The sequence below is a fragment of the Trichechus manatus genome, unplaced genomic scaffold (assembly GCF_000243295.1).
Source record: "Trichechus manatus latirostris isolate Lorelei unplaced genomic scaffold, TriManLat1.0 scaffold00190, whole genome shotgun sequence".
NCBI lineage: Eukaryota > Metazoa > Chordata > Mammalia > Sirenia > Trichechidae > Trichechus > Trichechus manatus.
The window spans coordinates 4,116,318-4,136,837 of NW_004444126.1; the positions used below are offsets into that span (position 1 = coordinate 4,116,318).

At 41.3% G+C, this 20,520-nt stretch overlaps 1 protein-coding gene across 4 annotated transcripts in view; it reads right to left on the bottom strand.

Annotated features, from left to right (window-relative positions):
* Positions 1 to 20,520, bottom strand: part of GRK3 (G protein-coupled receptor kinase 3) — a 150,517-nt gene that overhangs the window by 23,730 nt on the left and 106,267 nt on the right. For all 4 annotated transcript variants that reach the window (XM_004387627.2, XM_023741796.1, XM_023741795.1 and 1 more), the window contains one exon: positions 16,523 to 16,630. In XM_004387627.2, the coding sequence (XP_004387684.1) occupies positions 16,523 to 16,630 (108 nt within the window). The remainder of the gene's footprint in view (positions 1 to 16,522; positions 16,631 to 20,520) is intronic.

A 20,520-nucleotide genomic window follows, 5' to 3' on the forward strand; every position in this document is an offset into this window, starting at 1 on the left:
TTCTAACCTTTTGGTTAGCGGCTTAGCACGTTAATCTCTTTAACCTATAAGAAGGGATTAAGTATGAAGACCTCCTTGCTTTTCAGCTCCTGAGTGCACAGCCAGCAGAGCCCACTCCTGCTCTTGACCTCAGGGAACTTGGCCCAACTGATGCCAGAAGGAAAGGGCTGGGCCTGACACTTGTAGAGAAGGACTGCTGTGTTCAGACAGAAATGCTCTATGCTGTATTTAAAAAGTCTTTCATGAGACCAGAGGGAGGCTTGCAAGGGGACCGGAGTTAAACATAGTGGTGCCAAAAACATTCCCAGCACGTGGGCCCTAGCACTACAAATCCCATTTTATAAATATAGCTTATTCCATGTCTGACTCCATAAGAAACCATCGGAAATGCTCTTCAGCTATTCATTTCTAGGCTGCAGTGTTGAAAAGGCTTGGTCTTTCCAGTGAAAATCTTGATGCACATCTGCTTCCAATGTATTCTTGATTATTCTTTGTGAACAAAACTAAAGATACTGTTTCTATTTCGGAAAATGCTAGCAAAAACCTACAAGAGTGATGATCTCCATTCTGAGGGAGGCACGTGGTGCGTGCAGCCCCTGTGTGATCACAGCTGCTCCCTGATGCTGCCCCTTAAATAGAAGACAGCAACAGGCCTGTTGACAGCTCCCCACGAGAAGCCAAGCTCTCCAACAGCACAGGCAGCATTCTGACTGCATTAGGGAATGGTGGTGGGAACAAAATACACATGTGCAATGGTCAGCTGCAGCTTTCTGTATGATATACAGAGGGGAAGACCGGAAAATTTAGAAAATCCTTCAAGATGTGATAAATTACGGAGAAACACATACACATTGTTGCTGTGTTGTTGGGTGCTGTCGTGTTGATTCTGACTCACAACGACCCTACAGGACAGAGCAGAACTGCCCCATACGGATTCCTATGCTGTAATCTTTACAGGGGCAAATCACAAGTCTTTCCTCCCACAGAGCTGCTGATGGGTTCAAACCACTGACAGTTCAGTTAGCAGGCAAGCGCTTAACCATTGCATCACCAGGGCTCCTATACACACACTAAACCCATTGTCGTCGAGTCAATTCCAACTCATAGTGACCCTATAGGACAGAGCAGAACTGCCCCACAGGGTTTCCAAGGAGAGCCTGGTAGATTCGAACTCCTGACCTTTCAGTTAGCAGCTGTAGCTCTTAACCACTGCGCCACCAGGGTTTCCACACACACATTAGATATCCTAAATTCACAGTGAAACAATGAATTCAAAAACAACACATCTATAATTACAATTGACTGAAAACTCTCACATCAAAAATTAATTTTACAATAACAAAAAGATGGCATGTTACACAAAATATGCATTTTGAACATAAGCTAATAGCTGCCAAAATATTTATAAACATTTCCTTTTTCCCGACATGGGGCAAACTCAACTGAATCACCTCAGGCAGAGAGCTCAGCTGTCCTCAGAGCCACATCTATGTGGGCACCAGCCACCACATTAGCTCCCTCCCTACTTCTGACACCTCCAGGGATAGACAAGCAACAGTAAAAAGCTCCAGATCAAGACTATTGTCACATCAATTCTTCCCTTGTCACATAAATTATTTTCCTTAACATACATCTTAAATCTAGATTGAGGATTATGATGACAACCCCATACATTTGCAAATGGACACATCTTCATACACAGATATGGTTAAACATCTGACAAAGTTATCCAAAATAGAAGTGGTGACCAGCACCCAAAAGCATGAATGGTGGATGAACAGCTCAGCTCATCACTGTAAGTCCAGGCATGCAAAACACCTTCTCAATTTTGATTACAGATTTTATAGAAGAATCATGATGAAAAGGGGGAAAAATGAAGGACAGAATTTCAAATTCTTATGACATCCAGACTTTCTGGATCCACTGAGGCTGGATAAACCTCTGAAACTGTTGCCCCGAGATAATATTTAAAACTTAAAAAATATCCCCTTAAGTCTTCTTTAAACCAAACAGTAAGTTAGCTTATTTAGTAAAGAATGTTTGCCTTGAACATCGTGCTCTCCTGAAGAACTATCTATATGGGATCAAACTGACAACAGCAACTAGAAAAGTCAGATACGAAGCTTGGGGGGCGGTGAGTTCATGTTAATGGAGGAAGAATAATTCAGAACACAAGGGTGACAATGGTTGCACAACCTGAAGAATGTAATCAATGTCAATGAATTATACATGTAGAAATTGTTGAATTGGTGCATGTTTTGCTGTGTACATTTTCAACAACAATTAAAAAACAATTTAAAGAAAACAAAACTAAACAAAACAAAACAAAAAACACCTTCTCAAGCCTCAGCAATCTTCTGCCACCATGATGCCTTGTCCTCATGGCTTGCAGTACTCTTCTGGGTTCAATACAAAACTAGAGGTGCAGAAAGTGTTTCAGCAGAAGCAATGGGACACTGGTCAGTATAAGAATTATGTCACAGGAGGAGTGAAAAAGACCCTTGGCGGTCACTGGTTCACCCTTACTGCACAGATGTGGGGAGGGAGAAGGGGCTTCTAGATCAGAGCTTCTCAACCTTGGCACTGCTGACATCTTAGACTGGATAATTCTTTGTGGTGGGGGCTGCCCTGTGCAATGTATGATGTTGAATAGCATTCCTGGCCTCTCCCACTAGATGCCAACAGTACCCTACCCCCTAAGTTGTAACAACCAAAAACACCTCTAGGCATTGCATAAGCATCCCCCGTTGAGACCTTTGGTTTGAAAGAGTGCTAGATGGAGGCTGGCCTGGTGTCTGGTTCATTCTGCAGCTGCTATCAGGGTGCCTGCTCCATACAGATCACTAGCGTGCACAGCCTGAGCCCAGGAAGTCCCAGGCCAAGCTGGTGCACATCCCACGGGACCTCTCAGCTCTGCCTTGTTTCAGGTCTTAGACTCCTCATGCCTGAGAACAGACAGCTGCTATGGGCTCCCTTCCAGACAGCACATGAAAAATGTACAGAATGCTTACATACATATTGACAAGGTTTGCTCAAATGCAACCCTGTGAGGAAGAAGAGCAGGTGACAGTGTCCCATCCTTTACAGCTGAGAGAACAAAGTCTCCTGTGAAGTCCCCACCACAGGGTTTTGCTCCTGAAAGGCCCTCAATAAACATCTGTTTAATGTGAGCCACTGACTGTTTGTAACTACCAATCTTGGTAATGATATCACCATCCTCCCACTTACCTTGAATCTAAACTGGGATCATCTTTAACTCCCATTCTTCCATATTCAAGCATCATATAAACAAACAGACAAGATGTTAATAGTGGTGGAATAATTTGGAAAAGGATAGCAATGGTGGTTGCAAAACCTGAAGCATACAATCAATGTCACTGAACTGTACATGTGTGAAATGGTTAAACTGGTGAAGGTTTTGTTGTGTATACTTTTACCAAAAAAAAAAAAATTAAAACAAACAAGCCAACAATAAAAACCACTGTAGCATTTTGGACTCTAATTCTACAAAGTTAAGTCCCTTGCCTCCTTTCTGGTCTGAGTACCACTGTGCTAGCTCATGTGCTCACTGCCTCTTGCCTAGCTCTTACACTCACTTCCTGTCTGGCTCTACAATGGTCCATGCTGCTTCCAAATTCATCCTACTGAAAAACAGCCCCAGTCATAACACTCCTTTGCTTAAAAGCCTTCAGCAGCTCTCTGGGGCCTAGAGAATAAGCCCAAACACCCTGGCAGGGAATGCGAATTCCTCTACAGTCTTGCCCCAAACTTCTCAAACTTAGGTTCTGTTCTACCCTCTCCCTCTTGATGAACAGCTGACCCACCACTCGCTGACAGTGAAAAACCTGCCGTTTTTGTCCCCACCACATAGGCAGCATGTTTATTCCCCAGCCCTAGGTCCTCATTACCGTAATCCTATCTTTCAAAGCCTACTTCACAAACCAACTTCTAGATGAAGTTGTCCTACTCTTCCAAGTTAGAGTTGGCTCTCTCATTTCTCTGGTCCCATAGTACACTGCTATTATAGAAGTTAGTACAACCCTTCTACTCATAATTCTATGTGTATAGATGGCTATCTTTCTCTAAGACTTCAAGCTCCTTAAGAACTATCTGTCTCCATCCTTCCTTTCTTCCTCCCTATTCCCTCATTTCCTTCCCCTCCTTTCCTTTTTTTTTTTTTTTTATACACAGCATCAAGCACAATCTTTTGCATATTACTGGTACTCAATAAATGTTTAGCAAATTTAACTTAAATTACTTAAGTCAAAAACTATTTCCCTGCCCTTTGGTTTTAGAGCTATGACCTTTCCTGTGGATGACTTCTGAAAAAGTAATAGCAAGAATGGCATAAGATCACATATCTGAATGGAGAATATTCATTTAATCCAATCTATCACACACTGGAAGAATTATTTCTATTTCAGGCTCAGTAAATGGTCATCCAGACAGTGACAGGCAGAACACTTTCACTGGGTAGCTCAAACACTTGACGGGCATGCTTGTATCAGACTGAAATATTTTTCCTCCTTAAAACGTCTACCCCCGGAACACTACAGTATAAACATAACCCCTTCAATAAGAGGGGCCTTCTAATAGCTGAAGCCAATCATATGGCTCCCTAAGTTCTGTATCCAGATCTTTCAATCTTTCCACAGAAGCCATAATCTCTAGATCTTTTATCAATCTCTTCTCATCTCATCCACCCCATCCTTGTGACCATCATTTGGATGTCTTCCTGTCCGTCAAAACTCCTCTCAATAGGAGCCAAGCTGAGCCTCATGCTTCAAACAAGCTTGATCAAGAACTTCACAAAGAAATTAATACGTCCCAATTCAGTACTCTAGTGATCAGTCCCTCCTGATGACGTGTCCAAAATAAGGACTGATCACTGGACAAGGACATCAACAGTTGGTAAAGTGGACGGCCAACAAAGCCAAGGAAAATCTTCAATGTGATGGTTGGACACAGTGAGTTCATAACAATGTACTCAAACACACCAACAATCATGAAGACAGGGCAGGACCAGGCAATGTTTCATTCTTTTATATACATAAAAGTCACAATGAATCAGAGCCAACTTGATGGCAACTAACAACAATTCAGTACTCCAAACATGAATTATGGCCAAATAAGACTGAATTCACTTTTGTTGTTGTTAGGTGCCATTGAGTTAGTTCAGACTCATAGTGACCCTATGAACAACAGAATGGAACACTGCCCGGTCCTGTGCCATGCTCACAATCATTGCTATGTTTGAGCCCACTGTTGCAGGCACTGTGTCAATCCAACTTGTTGAGAGTTGCTCTTTTTTGCTGACCCTTTACTTTACCAAGCATGACGCTCTTCTTCAGGCGCTGGTCCCTCCTGATAACAGGTCCAAAGTACATGAGACAAGTCTCGCCATACTTGCTCCTAAGGAGCACTCTGGTTGCACTTCTTCACTTTACTACCACAAGTCACACTGCTGGATCATACAGAGTTAATAATTCAACAAAACCCAAAGATCTTTGAAAAACAGTTTTATGCCAGATTCTTCCCAGCCTATACATTATTAAAAATAGACAGAATTACAAAATCAAATGAAGTAAAGAAACAAACAAAGCCCTGAACGCAAGCCTTGCATTCCCTGTGGATTTCAGAATCTTGACTTAATATATTTCACAGTTTCGCTGCTACATAGAGATTTTTGTCATATCAAAAGTCTGTAAGGATGAATGGCACCAAGATGGTGGCTCAGCCAGACACACCATGCCGTCCTTCTACAGCAAAGACCCAAAAAACCAACAGAAACAGATGCAGATGGCAATTCTAGAACCCTGAACATCAAAAGGAAGGACAAAAAATTGAATCGAAGACTGACTGGAAGAAGAAACTGAACAAATGCAGCAAATGAGGAATGACACGGAGTGGAGATGCTCTGTCAGTCACTCCAGCTCAGTGTGGCCATCTTGAGACAAAGCCAGGAGCAACCCCAGGTAAGGAGTACAGGAAGGCAACTTCACCGCACTCCCAACAGGAGACAGAGAAACTGCGTAGGCACGCCCAGAGGGAATCAGAGTTAGCGGAACATGACTGTATCTGGGGAGGGAAAACACAGAAAGGAGGGCGAAAAGTCCAGGGAGACAGCCGTCCACAGAACAGGGAGGGAGCCAGGATCCAGAGTTAGGTACACTCACGAGCAGCAGTCCCTGACCATTAGGGTGGCACACACAAAGCAATATACCTATAGAGCCTCGGAGGAAGGTCACCAATCTGACCTGACTCTGGAAAGACCTTCCCATCCTAACACTTGGGCTGGGGCAGGTCACAACTACAAGCTACAGCAAACAGAAAGAACCTAGATACCCATATCTACTGGCCACAGGAGCATGCTCTCCCTACCCCCACCCACCCTCGTGCTCTAAAGTGGTGTAAGATCCCATACCCCAGCCACCCTGCCCGACCAGGGACCACAATACAAGCCCCTCTCCCCCTTCCTCTCATCTACCCCATCTGTCACTGCGCCCCGCCCAATGGCTTCCCCCATCCCATCAGTCAAGTGGCAGTAAGCACGCAAATGTGTGCTCACCCACCTGCCACCCACCCCCTCCCTGACCTGGTGAGGGGCAGCAACCACAGAACTGTGCAATTGCTTGTCCCGATCCTCCCTTCTCCCCACCCGATTTGGTGAGTGGCAGCAACCGCACATTTGTGCATACTCACACCCATCACCCACCTCCCTCCCCTCCCCTACTCGACAAGTGGTGGCAATTGCATGCCTGTGCACTCACACACCCGCCACCCACAACTCCCCCCACCCGACAAGTGGTGGCGACCACAAGCCCACGCTTTCCCGCCCGCCACCCCCCCAACAAGTGACAGCAATCACACACCTGCGTGCCTGTCCACCCACCACCCACCACCCACCCCTCTACCCAGTGAGCAAAATGGCAATGGCATTCTCACACACTTGCCCATCCACAACCCAACCCCCCTACCCTCCAAGCCCCCTCCTCCTCAACCCAGCAAGCGATGGTGACTATGCCCACTTGCCTACCACACCCACCACACACGCTGCCCTGCCCACTCAGCAAGTGCAACCATCTGTTCCCGTGCCACTGGCCAGATGATAGATGGCAGCCAACGCCCACCTAGCCCACCCTCAGCCACCCTGCATGACTAACAGAGACCTGCTCTCACACTACCAGCCACTGCCCTGCTCACCTGCAGACAGGTGGTAAGCACCCCAATGCTGCCAGTCCACAGATCAGCGTAGCACACAAGGCCTGCCAGCCCAGATATATCAAGACAAAATAAAATAAAAAATCAAATGAAGTAAACATACAATCAGTAAATAAACAACACCTTAATGCCTCAAAGACAACAGAAAACATCAAACCATATAAAGAAACAGGACAAGGTGGCTCAACCAAGTGACCAAAATAAAGGATGAGGAAATCTTCCCAAGGAAGAAATGGTAACCAAACTACCTGATAAGAAATTCAAAAGACATATATATGATCCTCAAACAGATCAAGAAAGAGATCAAAGAAAACTCAGACAAAACTCTAGAAGAATTCAGGAAAACAATACAAGGACAAAATGACAAAACAGACAACTAGAAACTATAGAAAAACAGCAACTAGAGATCCAGAAGATTAACACTAACATTTCAAAAAGAGATAACTCAATGGAAGGACAAAAGAGTAGAATAAATCACTGGAAGACAGAATCAGTACAATGGAAGGTAAATCTCTTGATACTAATTTGTTAGAGGAACAATCTGAAAAAAGAATGAAAAATGAAGAAAGCCTCGGAGTTATGTGGGACACTACCAAGAGGAACAATTTACGTATGATTGGAATTCCAGAATAGGAAGAGACCAAAAAAAAAAAAAAGAAAAAAAAAAAGCAGAGAAAATTTTTGAAGATATGCTGGCAAAAAACTTCCCTAATATCATGAAAGATGAGATGATATCCATCAAAGATGCTCAACGAATGTCATATAGGATAGACCCCAAAAGAAAAGCACCAAGATATATCATAATCAAACTTTCCAGAACTGAAGACAAAGAAAGAATCCTGACAGCAGCTCAGGAAAAATGAAATGTTACCTACAAAGGGGAACCAATAAGACTAAGCTTTGATTTCTCAGTAGAAACAATGCAGACAAGGAGGAAATGGGATGACACATACAAAACCTTGAAAGAAAAAAGCTGCCGAGAATTATATATTCAGCAAAACTGTCTCAAATATGATGGCAAAACTAGGACATTTCCAGATAAACAGAAATTAAGGGAATGTATATAAACCTGACAAATCTTACAAGAAATATTAAAGGTGGTCCACTGGACAGAGAACCAACAATGTTAGACTACAACCTTAGATTAACACGCATGACAACATCACCCAGATACCAACCCAGATAAAGAATTCTCAAAAATAAAGCTACAAGACTGAAAATAAGGAACCACAGATTGTCAATCTGTAGATGACGACAACTTCAAAACAAAAAGAAGGAATAAATGGTGTAGTTACAGGACTTCCATATGGAAAATAAGTCAAGCTGATATCAAGATATAACAGACCATTTTAAGCTTATGAAGATAAAAGTAAATTTCAGGGTAACCACAAAGAAAATTAATAAACTTACTCACCAAAATAAAAAAAGAAGAAAATCATAAAGAGTCAGAAACACAAAATCAACAGCAATGAAGGAAATGAAAAGAAAATCCATAATCAAAAAGAACTCAGCACAGAAAAGTATATGTAACAAAGAAACTATCAACACCACAAAAAAAAAGCATAACAAAATGACAGCAGTAAATTCATGCTTATCGATAACTACACTGAATGTTAATGGATTAAAAGCACTAGTCAAGTGACAGAAAGTGGCAGAATGGATTAAAAAAACATGACCCATCAATATGCTGCCTAGAAGAGACACACCTTAGACACAAAGATAAAAAGAAGCTAAAAATCAAAGGTTGGAAAAAACATACCAACCAAATGGTAACCAAAAAAGAACAGGAATGGCAATATTAATCTCTGATAAGATAGACTTTAAAGCAAAAACCAGCATAATAGACAAAAAGAGCATTATATAATAATTAAAGGGTCAATCCACCAAGAGGACATAACCATAATAAATATCTACACACCCATTGAAAGAGCTCCAAAATACATAAAATAAACTCTGAAAGAAATGAAAAGAGAAATAGATGACTCCACAATAACAGTAGGAGACTTTAACACACCACTTTTGATGAAGGATAGAATGACTAGAAAGAAACTTAAAGATACGGAAGATCTAAAAATCACAATCAAACAGCTTGATCTCATAGACAGATACAGAACACTCCACCCAAAAACAACACAGTACACATTCATTTTCAGCAAATATGGATCATCCTCCAAAATAGATAATACATTAGGCCACAAAACAAGCCTCAATGAATTAGAAAACATCAAAATAATACAAAACATCTTCTCTGATCGCAATGCTATAGAATTAGAAATCAACAGGAAGAACAAGGAAAAAAATCTAATACATGTGTCTCAGTTATCTAGTGCTGCTATAATAAATACCACAAGTGGATGGCTTTAACAAAGAGAAATTTATTCTCTCACAGTCTAGGAGGCTAAAAGTCCAAAATTTGTTTTGGATGCCAGCTCCAAGGGAAGGCTTTCTCTCTCTGGCAGCTCTACGGGGAGGTCCTTGTCTCTTCATCTTCTCCCTCCTTGTTCCTTGGCCTCTCAGCCCCTCAGGCCTCACCACCCATGTCTGTCCTGCTAGGCCAATGTTACAAAGCTCTTTAGCTCTGCCAATAAGTGCCTGGAGGCACCTCACTGTGCCAGTGAACTTTGGCCAGAAGGCACTCAAGCTCTGTTGCTCCATGGGTAAGCAAGCCTAGCCTCACTGATAAGTGCCTGGAGGCACCCTACTCCATCAGGAAGCCTCCTGAGAAGATCACTTAGCTCTCTTGCTCAGTGGGTAAGCTCCAGTGCTGTCTCGCGCTGGTCTCCTGGTTCTGCTGCTGCCATTTTTCTGCTGCTGTTCCTGCCATCTGCACGCCATCTCCAGTGTAATAGCTCTCCTCGCTTCCCTCAAAGTCCTCACCAAAAATGTCTTTGATGTCCGTAATTCCATCAACAGTCTCTTCAAGGCAATCTAGTCTTTTACTATTAGGCACTTTAAAAATCTTCCAGCCTCTATCCATTCACAGTTTCAAAACTGCTTCCACACTTTAGGTATCTGTTAGAGCAGCACACCACTCTCAGTACCAAATTTTGTCTTAGTTATCTAGTGTTGCTACAACAGAAATACCACAAGTGTATGGCTTTAACAAACAGAAATTTATTCTCTCACAGGCTTTGGGGTTAGAAGTCCAAATTCAGGATGCCAACTCCAGTGAAGGCTTTCTCTCTCTGTTAGCTCTGGGGGAAGGTCCTTGTCATCAACCTTCCCCTGATTTAGGAGCTTCTCAGCACAGGGACCTCATGCCAGGAAGAATGATGAAAATCAGGAGGGAGCAACATACTGAAAACTTTAGGACACAGCAAAAGCAGTGCTCAGATGTCAATTTATAGCAATAAATGCACACATCAAAAAAGAAGAAAGAGCCAAAATCAATACCTTATCCCTACAACTCTAACAAACAGAAAAAGAGCCGCAAAGGAAGTCCACAGTCACCAGAAGGAAAGAAACAATAAAGATTAGAACTGAAAAAATGAAACAGGAGAAAAAAAAAAAAGCTATAGAATCAAAAACACTAGAAGTTGGTTCTTTGAAAGGATCAACAAGACTAGAAGTTGGTTCTTTGAAAGGATCAATAAAAATCGACAAACCTCTGGCCAAAATGACAAAGGAAAAGAAGATGCAAATAACTCAAATAAGAAATGAGATGGATGACATTACAACAGAAACAACTGACATAAAAAGGATCATAACAATACTACAAAGAGCTGCACTCCAACAAATTTGAAAACCTAGAAGAAATGGACAAATTTCTAGAAACACACTACCCAGCTAAACTAACACAAATTGAGGTAGGAAATCTGAACAGACCCATAATGAAAAAAGAAACAGAAGAGGTCATTAAAAAAAAAACTCCCAACAACAAAAGCCCTGGCCCAGATGGCTTCACTGGAGAATTCTACCAAACATTCAAAGAAGAGCTGACACCAATTCTACTCAAACTATTCCAGAATACAGAAAAGGATGGAACACCCCCAAATTCATTCTATGAAGCCAGCATTACTCTGATACCAAACCCAAAGACACCACTAAAAAAGAAAATTATAGACCAATATCCCCATGAATATAGATGCAAAAACTCTCAACAAAATCCTAGCCAACAGAGTTCAACAACATATCAAAAAATAATACATCATGACCAAGTGGGATTCATACCAGGTATGCAAGGATGGTTCAACATTAGAAAATCAATCAACACAACCCACCACAAAAGTAAAACAAAAAAGGAAAAGATCATATGATCATATCAATCAATGCAGAAAAGGCATTTGATAAAGTTCAACACCCATTCCTGATAAAAACTCTCAGCAAAATAAGAATAGAAGGGAAATTCCTCAACATAATTAATGGCACAAATACAAAACCAACAGCCAACATCATTCTCAATGGAGAGAGACTGAAAGCATTCCACCTGAGAATTGGAACCAGACAAGGATGCCCTTTGTCACCACTATTATGCAATATTGTACTGGAAGTCCTAGCTACAGCAGTAAGGCAAGAAAACGAAATAAAAGGCATCCAAAATGGTAGGGAAGAAGTAAAACTACCCTGTTTGAAGACGATATGATCCTATAGATAGAAAATCTCAGAGATGTTACAAGAAAGCTACTGGAACTAATAGAAGGATTCAGCAAAGCGGCAGCGCACAAAAGCAACATACAAAAATCATGCAAAAACCTCTAACAAAAAAAAACAATACTATTTACAATAGCCCCCCAGAAGATAAAATACTTAAGGACATAAAAGACTTACACAAAGAAAACTATAAAACGGTACTGTAAGAAACCAAAGAGACCTACATAAATGAAAAACATACCATGTTCATGGATACGAAGACTTAACATTGTAAAAATTTCAATACTACCCAAAGCGATCTATAGATATAATGCAATCCCAATCCAAATTTCAAGAACATTCTTTAACAAGGTGGAAAAACTAATCACCACCTTTATATGGAAAGGAAAGAGGCCCCCGATAAACAAAACATTACTGCAGAAGAGCACAGTAGGAGGCCTCATGCTTCCTGATCTCAGAACCTACTATAGAGCCACAGTAGTCAAAACAACCTGCTACTGGTACAATGACAGACACGACCAATGGAACAGGAGTGAGAACGCATAAGTAAATCCATCCACCTATGGGAAGTTGATTTTCAACAAAGGGTTGAAATCCATTAAATGGGGAAGAGACAGCCTCTTTAACAAATGGTGCTGGCAAAACTGGTTATCCATGTGCAGAAAAATGAAACAGGATCCATATCCCACACCAAACACAAAAAATAACTCAAGACAGATCAAAGACCTAAAGGTAAAATCTAAAACTATACATAGAAACAAAAAAAATGAGGCAAACCTAGGGGCCCTAATTTATGTCATAATTAGAATATAAACTATAACTAAAAATGCACAAACAGAAGATGATAAGCTAGACAACTGGCACCTCCTAAACATTAAATACTTATGCACATCAAAAGACTTCTCCAGAAGAGTAAAAAGAGAACCTACAGACTGGGAAAAAAATTTGGCAATGACATATCTGATAAGCGACTAACCTCTAAAATTTACAGAAAACTTCAAAACTTCAACAACAAAAAGAGAAACAATCCAATTTAAAAATGGGCAAAGGACATGAACAGACACTTTACCAAAGAAGACATTCAGGCGGCCAACAAATACATGAAGAGATGCTCGCCATCATTACCCATTAGAAAAGTGCAAATCTAAACTACAATGAGATACCATCTCACCCTGGCAATAACGGCACTGATCAGAAAAAAAAAAAAAAAAAGAAAACAAATGACGGCAAGGTTGTGGGGAGACTGGAACTCTCGTACATTGCTGTTAGAAATGTAAAATGGTACAACCACTATGGAAAATGGTATGGTGCTTCCTTAAAAAGCTAGAATTAGAAATATCATATAATCCAGTAATTCCACTCCTAGGTATATATCCTAGAGGAATAACAGCCGTGACACTAATAGAAATATGCACACTCATGTTAATTGCAGCATTATTCACAACAGCAAAAAGATGGAAACAACCTAAGTGTCCATCAACGGATGAATGGATAAACAAACTGTGGTACATACACACAATGGAATACTACGCAATGTTAAAGAATAACGATGAATTCATGAAACATCTTGCAACATGGGTGAACCTGGAGGATATCATGCTGAGTAAAATAAGTCAATCACAAAAGGACAAATATTATATGAGACCACTATTATAAAAAATCAAGGAATGGTTTACACACAAAAACGTTCTTTGATGGTTACCAGGGATGGGAGGGGGAGAGAGGGCAAATTACTAACTAGATAGTAGATATGTATTAACTTTGGTGAAAGGGAAGACAATACACAATATGAGAGAAGTAAGCATGACATGACCAAGGCAAGGAAGACACTGAGCGGTATGCAAGAGTAATAGGCAACAATGGTAAATATCATTACATATACAATCCTGCAACAATAGTAATAGCAAACAATAATTTACAAGTGGATACACAGGTAGATAATGTAAGCTGAACAGGTATGGGAAGGTGCTTGGGAGTACACTCTTATGCATATGTAGGTTTGCCAGTGAATATTTCTACATACGTATTTGTTTGTACGACAAATGTATCCATGTATATAATAGAGCACACGGGGCGCACAGCCATGAAAACTTCTTAGACATAACCAAACACCTCGAGGGACTGAATCACTGGACTTGAGGGCTTAGGACCATGCTCTCAGGGGACATCTAGGTCAACTGGCATAACACAGTCCATAGAGACAATGTTCTACCCTACCTTGGTGAGTAGCGACTGGGGTCTTAAAAGCTTGCAAGTGGCCATCTAGGGTACAACAACTGATCTCTTCCTGTACGGAGCAAAGAAGAATGAAGAAAACCAAAGACTCAAGGAAACGATTAGTCCAAAGGACTGATGGACCACATAAACCATGACCTACACTAGCCTGAGACCAGAATAACTAGCTAGTGCCTGGCTACCACTACCAACCACTCTGACCAGGATCACAATAGAAGGTCCTGGACAGAGTGGGAGAAAAATGTAGAAGAAAACTCAAATTCATAAAAAAGACCAGACTTACTGGTTTGATAAAGACAGTGGTGGAACCCCCAAGACTCCTAACGACCCTTAGACACCCTTCAAACCTGGTACAGAACCCACTCCCAGATATCACCTTTCAGCCAAACAATAGGCCTATAGTGTACAATAACACTGGTGAGGAGCATACTGCTCAGAACAATCAACCATATGAGACCAAAACGGCAGCATTTGCCCAAAAGCAAAGTTCAGAAGGCCAGAAGAGGCAGGAAAGATGGGCGAGTGGAAACAGGGAACCCAGGGATGAATGGGGAAGAGTGCTGACACATTGAGGGGATTGCAACTAATGTCATGAAACAAAATGTGTATAAACTGTTGAATGGGAAACTAATTTGCTCTGTAAATGTTCACATAAACCACAGTAAAATGTTAAAAAAAAAAAAAAAAAACAACACCTGAGGACCCCTGTGCTTGAGAATAAACTACTCTACTTCTACACCCAAAAAGAAAAAACCAGAAGTCTGTAAGTATGGACTCTGAGTCTTCAACCACATTGCCAAGGACAACGCTAACCAGAAAGGATTCAAAACAAAGACTCGTGGCGTGCCTCTTCATCCATTCTCTGCGCACACGGTGACTCAACTGTGTATAAAAGCATTGTACGTAGGGAAATTGTTTTCTCTGCTTTGCATAAACTCTCTGATTAGGTCAGCTAGTCTGATGACATGAATTAAGGCCATCCAGGCTCCACAAATACAGTAATTTAATTAAGGAATAACAGGACCTGGCTTTCTAGGCAATGATACAATTTTGCTTCCCGATTCCCAAGTGAATAGTGAGCAGAGAACAACTGGATCCTCACAGCCCTGAGAAACTGGCGTGGGTGCACAGAGCCGAATTTTGGAGATGGGGAATTCAGCCGCTCTCTGGAATTTGCTAGACACAATATGAAGGCCCAGTGGTGCTCAATTCAGCTTTCAGATGGGAAAGTGAATACTCAGCAAACTGGCAGGACTGCGTGCATAGGAGAAATACTAAAGGGAAAAGTCTTGACTAGGAAATTTTAATGTAAAGCATTTTTTTTTGTATCTTTGTGAGGAAGAAAATCAAAAACATATTTTAAAAATTTAAGATCCTCATTAAAACTGACCAAAAATACCTTAATGAAAACATTAACATAATTGCTAAGTGCTGAGTTTCAGAATATACTTGGAGAGTGTTCTGGTTTCATCATCTTTTCCACTCTGTTTCATCATAGTTGGTAGTTTAGAACTAGAGTCAAGTATAATATTAGCTATAAAAAATATACGAGTTAATTTCCATGTGTTTATATATAAATATAAACTCTTCAAATGCGTTTACTTTGGTTCCTCATTCTTTTTTGTAACCCTCAAAATGCTTTAAACTTACAAGACAATCATGAGTAATTAATTTCTAGGGGAAAAAATTATCCTACCCTCTTCGATTATCCACATTTTAAAACAACACTTATCCCAGAATGGCTCATCAAAGGAAATATTTCAAAGCAGTCTTATTTTAGGCTTAGAAGTGTGATAATTCCTACATGGTATGGGACAAAAAAGAAGCCCTGGTTGCACAATGGTTAAGCACTCGGCTGCTAATCGAAAGGTCAGCGGTTCCAACCCACCACCTGCTCCATGGGAGAAAAGACCTGGTGATCTGCTCCCATAAAAATTACAGCCAAGGAAACCATATTGGGGCAGTTCTACTCTGTCATACAGGTCACTGGGAGTCAGAATCAACCTGACACACAACAACAACATGGAACAAAAATGCTAAACCACAGGCTTTTTGAACTGCAAGCTTTTGGGAAACAAACTCTCAATTTTGTAAGAGAGAATCAGCTATCCTCTAGATTAATGGGTGGCTTAAAGATCATTGTATGATTTAAAATAATTTTAAAAATAAACATAAAAACAGTTGCCATTCAGTTGATTCGGACTCATGGCGACCCCACATAACGTCAGAGTAGAACTGTGCTCCATCGGGTTTTCAATGTCTGATTTTTTGGAAGTAGACTGCCAGGACTTTCTTCTGAGGCACCTCTGGGTGGACTTGAACCTCCAACCTTCCGGTTAGTGAACAAACGCATTAACTGTTTGCACCACCCAGGGACCCCAAAATAATATTAGGGTCTAGTAACTTCTAAATATTTTAGATTTCAATCCAAATACATGCCATGATGGATGGCATTGAAAGGGCCCACTTCACTCACCCTCTCAGAAGTTTGAACAGCATGCAGCCCAGGGAGAACCAGTCAGCACTGCTGTCATATGCCATCCCCTTCTGCAGCACCTCAGGAGCCATGTACCCATGGGTGCCACTAGGAAAAAGAAAGTGTATATGTAGTTATCAGAGCACGTCTGTCTTACATCAACAGTTCCTTAAGAGGTTCCGGCGTCATTCACTAAATGGCAGCAATGGTCAACAAGGAGGAGGTACAACTGTCCCACATTCGATGGGAAAACCATCTTTTCTGCCTTAATCAGTATATGAATTAATATAAATGAATTACCTTACGAAATAAATATAAAACATGCCGGCTCCATAGTCTAGAAGAGGAGATCTGAATCTCATTAGTCCTTTTCTGCTGGGGCAATGAAGAGCAGACCATCTCCTGCCCTTTCAAGAGCTCTTGTGTAGACACGTGTGGGGCTGGAGGAGGCGGGGGAAGGGGGAGGGAAAGGACGGCAACAGATGCCTCCACCACAGCACTCTGAGCCTTAGAGGCATGGGGACATCCACTCCCTGCTCGTGGTGCCATCTTCCCATGCTGGGGACCTGATCTCACAGGTGCTAGTGGTGTGGGCTACTTCTGTAAGTCACAGTCAATGAACAGACCCCAGGGGAGTAGGCAAGGAGTGGGAGCACAAGCAGACATGATACATGATGAAGAAGCCATGTGTTATGTTTTAAAAGCTGCTGACTGGCCAAAAGACTCATTGAAGCATATGTGAAGATGGTTTTCAGGGAGTTGAGAAAATGATTTGAGAGGGCAACCATTTTATGCATAACGTGCACTGTCTGCAACTCAAAAGAGCTGCCCATTCAATGATTCTCCAGCCCTCCTGGAAAGCTGAGTATGCAGGGTTCCATCCTGAAGAGCGAGCAGTGGCTCATGGGGGACTCTGAAAGATGCAGCTTGAAAGGGTCTCTGTAGAAGCCCTTCTCTGTACCCCCTCCAACCTCTCCATCCTTCACTGATTTTTTTTAACAGTAAAACAGGAAATAAAAGAACATGCCTCACATAGGGGTGCTGAGCTTATACATCCACAGGTTCTGGCCTAAATAACTGTAAAGTGCCAACAAAATGCTAATGCCTTTATCACCATCTCCCAGATTCCGTAAGAAAAGAAAAGGAGGTTTTCATGTTCACATTTGTGAAATATGTAATGGGCTCAGAATAGTGCTGGCATCCAGGATAAATTCAATCCGTGTTAGGGATTTGTATCTCTAGTCTTATTACAATCGTCTTCAACTTACTTAGGCTCAGAAACAGTGATAATATGCTCCCAAAAAATGATCCTGGATCATTTAAAAAAAAAAGTCATGTTGGGCCCAGTACCCTGTTTAAGAGGTGTATTTTGAAAGCTGTCATCAAACAGTGAAAATGGGCACCAGTCCATCTAGGCAGACCCAGCTCTCTGAAAAGCCTGCCCCCCAGGTGATGATGGTCACACACAACATGATGATTGGAATTAATGTCACTGAATCGTATGTGTAAAAAATGTCGAAATGGCAAATGTTTTGTTTTATATATACACATATACGTGTGTGTATATATTTGTAGTTCTTAGCTGCCATCAATTCAGTTTGGACTCATGGCGACCCCGTAAGCGCAGAGCAGAACTGTGCTCCATAGGGTTTTCAAGGCTGTGAACTTTCAGAAGCAGATCACTAGGTCCTTCGAGGTGCCTCTGGGTGCTTTCAGCTAGTAGTCAAGTGCTTAACCATTCATGCCACCCAGGGGCAAGTGTGTGTCTGTGTTCACCACAATAAAAAAATTAAAAAAAAGAAGCAGCTCTGCCATCCAGATTTCAGAGTTTTATTTTACAGTGTGAGGTCAACAAGCCACGCTGTGAGAGCATCAGAGACTTCTGGGAGGGGTGTCCAAATAATCCTGGGGAAGGTTTACTGTCAGCATTGCCGGGAGAGACCTCTGTGGCGAGCTTTCAACCCTGTGGTTCTGTAATTGTCAGGATCACACAAAATTATGGAATGGAAATAAATCTGCAAGAATAAATAAACCAAGTGGATGCAGATCATTCTCCAAGCTTACTCTGGACACAAGGAAAACAGGCACACCAGACAGCTGCCCTGTGGTTTTCGGACGGTGTCTATGTGGCAGCTACTGATGCTTCCTGACTCACGCTGCTAGGGCGTCCCACTACCATTAATGCTGAGGAAACACTGGGACATTTTACAGTTACATTAACTAGTTGACTTAACCCTCATAATTGTGACATGAGACATGGCCTAATATTCACAGATAAAATAAGCTAGTCTTCAAATGAGTCACTGACAATCTGCTCAGTTCTTAAAAGTTTTCCTTTAATTTTTCTCCCTACTCTACAGTTAATTTTTAGTTTGCAATAATCTGTGATCCCATCCTTAAATGAATTGAGTCAGGAACCTCGACTATGGCACTGCTTTGCAGATGGGCTTGCCCAGGATCATAGCTACAGTTTAAAAGACTTGAGAAACCAAGTTCAGGGTAAAATTCTGGCCAAGCTTGTGTTAAGTCTAGTCCTCAGAAGATCATTTCAAGGCCTCGGGGAGTTCACCCGCATAATATAAAGAGCAGAGGCTTGGGAATCAGACAGAACCGATTGTGATTCTAGCCCCACAATGTGCTAGCCGTGTGACTTTGTTCAAATTATTTAATTTCTCTGAACCTCCATTTTCATATGATAGAAAATGAATAATAACACTTATAACTATGGGGTTTCTGTGAAGATACATAATGACATATTCAAAGTACCTCATTAAGCGTGTCTGGGATACACCAGATATTCAACTAATACAACAATGAATATGGCTGTGGCTACTGTCCCTACCCCCTCAACATAAGCATCTTGAAGATGTGCACGCTCACACACACACACACACACACACACACACACACACGCACACACGCACACGCAGACACACACAGCACTTCACAGACACGGTTCATGGACTGTGAGTTCCAAGAGATCAGGGGTCGTCTCTGCTTATTCACTGCTATCGCCAGTTCCCGAAACACAGCAAATGTTCACTACATAATTGACAAATTCATTAACTAATTGACTTAACCCTCACAACGACCACTGATGCAAATATAATTATTATCTCCTCTTCACAGCAAAGAAGAATGAGGTTTACACAACTTGGAAGGTGGATTCAAACCCAGGTCTGTGGACTCCAAAGTCTTTGCTCTTAGCTACAAACCACCTTCTTTATTTAAAAATAAAGTATTTCATTGTGTATTTATCCTTTTCAAATAGTGGCTTCACTTATCATCCTTTAAATGTGGACATCAGCCTTCCCAATCCTATGCCACTAAAGATGCTGTGCAAACGCTGTGCTTTCCAGAGCAGGCAAGAGAGCAACCCACCTTTCAGAGCTGACCTGTGAGTTACAGGGAGAAGCAGGCTGGCGGCCCTAGACATAAATAAATAACCCCACATCCTAAAGTTAATTCTTTTGGAAGATTAATTTTTATGAACTCTTGGATTCATATTTAGTTATGACTATACCAAATTGAAATTAGCATACCAAATAGCTGTGGCATTAAAAATTCAAATGACTCTCTTAAAACTGTCTGATGAACTCCCTGGGAGAAGCTTATACAACCACAGGTTCTGGCCTAATAATTGTAAAGTGCTAGCAAAATGCTAATGCTTTTAGCATCACCTCCCAGATTCTGTAGGAAAAGAGACGCATGTTTACAGAAATGGTGCTACTCACTATTAACACTGGATCAGAGCTTTCAAAGGCATTCTATTTAACGCAGCCCCTCATAAAGTACTGCAATTCAGAACCACTTTACTTTGAATTACACAAAAACAAGGGCCTGTAGTTTATTTTCTGTATGGATGCATGAAGTGTGACCCCTGGGAGTTCTCCAAGAACATTTAACACAGAGATGGATGTTAGCTCAGCAAGTACAATAAAAATGTAAGTTTAAAAGATTCAGTGCGAAGAACAACAGATTTAAAAAGAAAAAGTAAA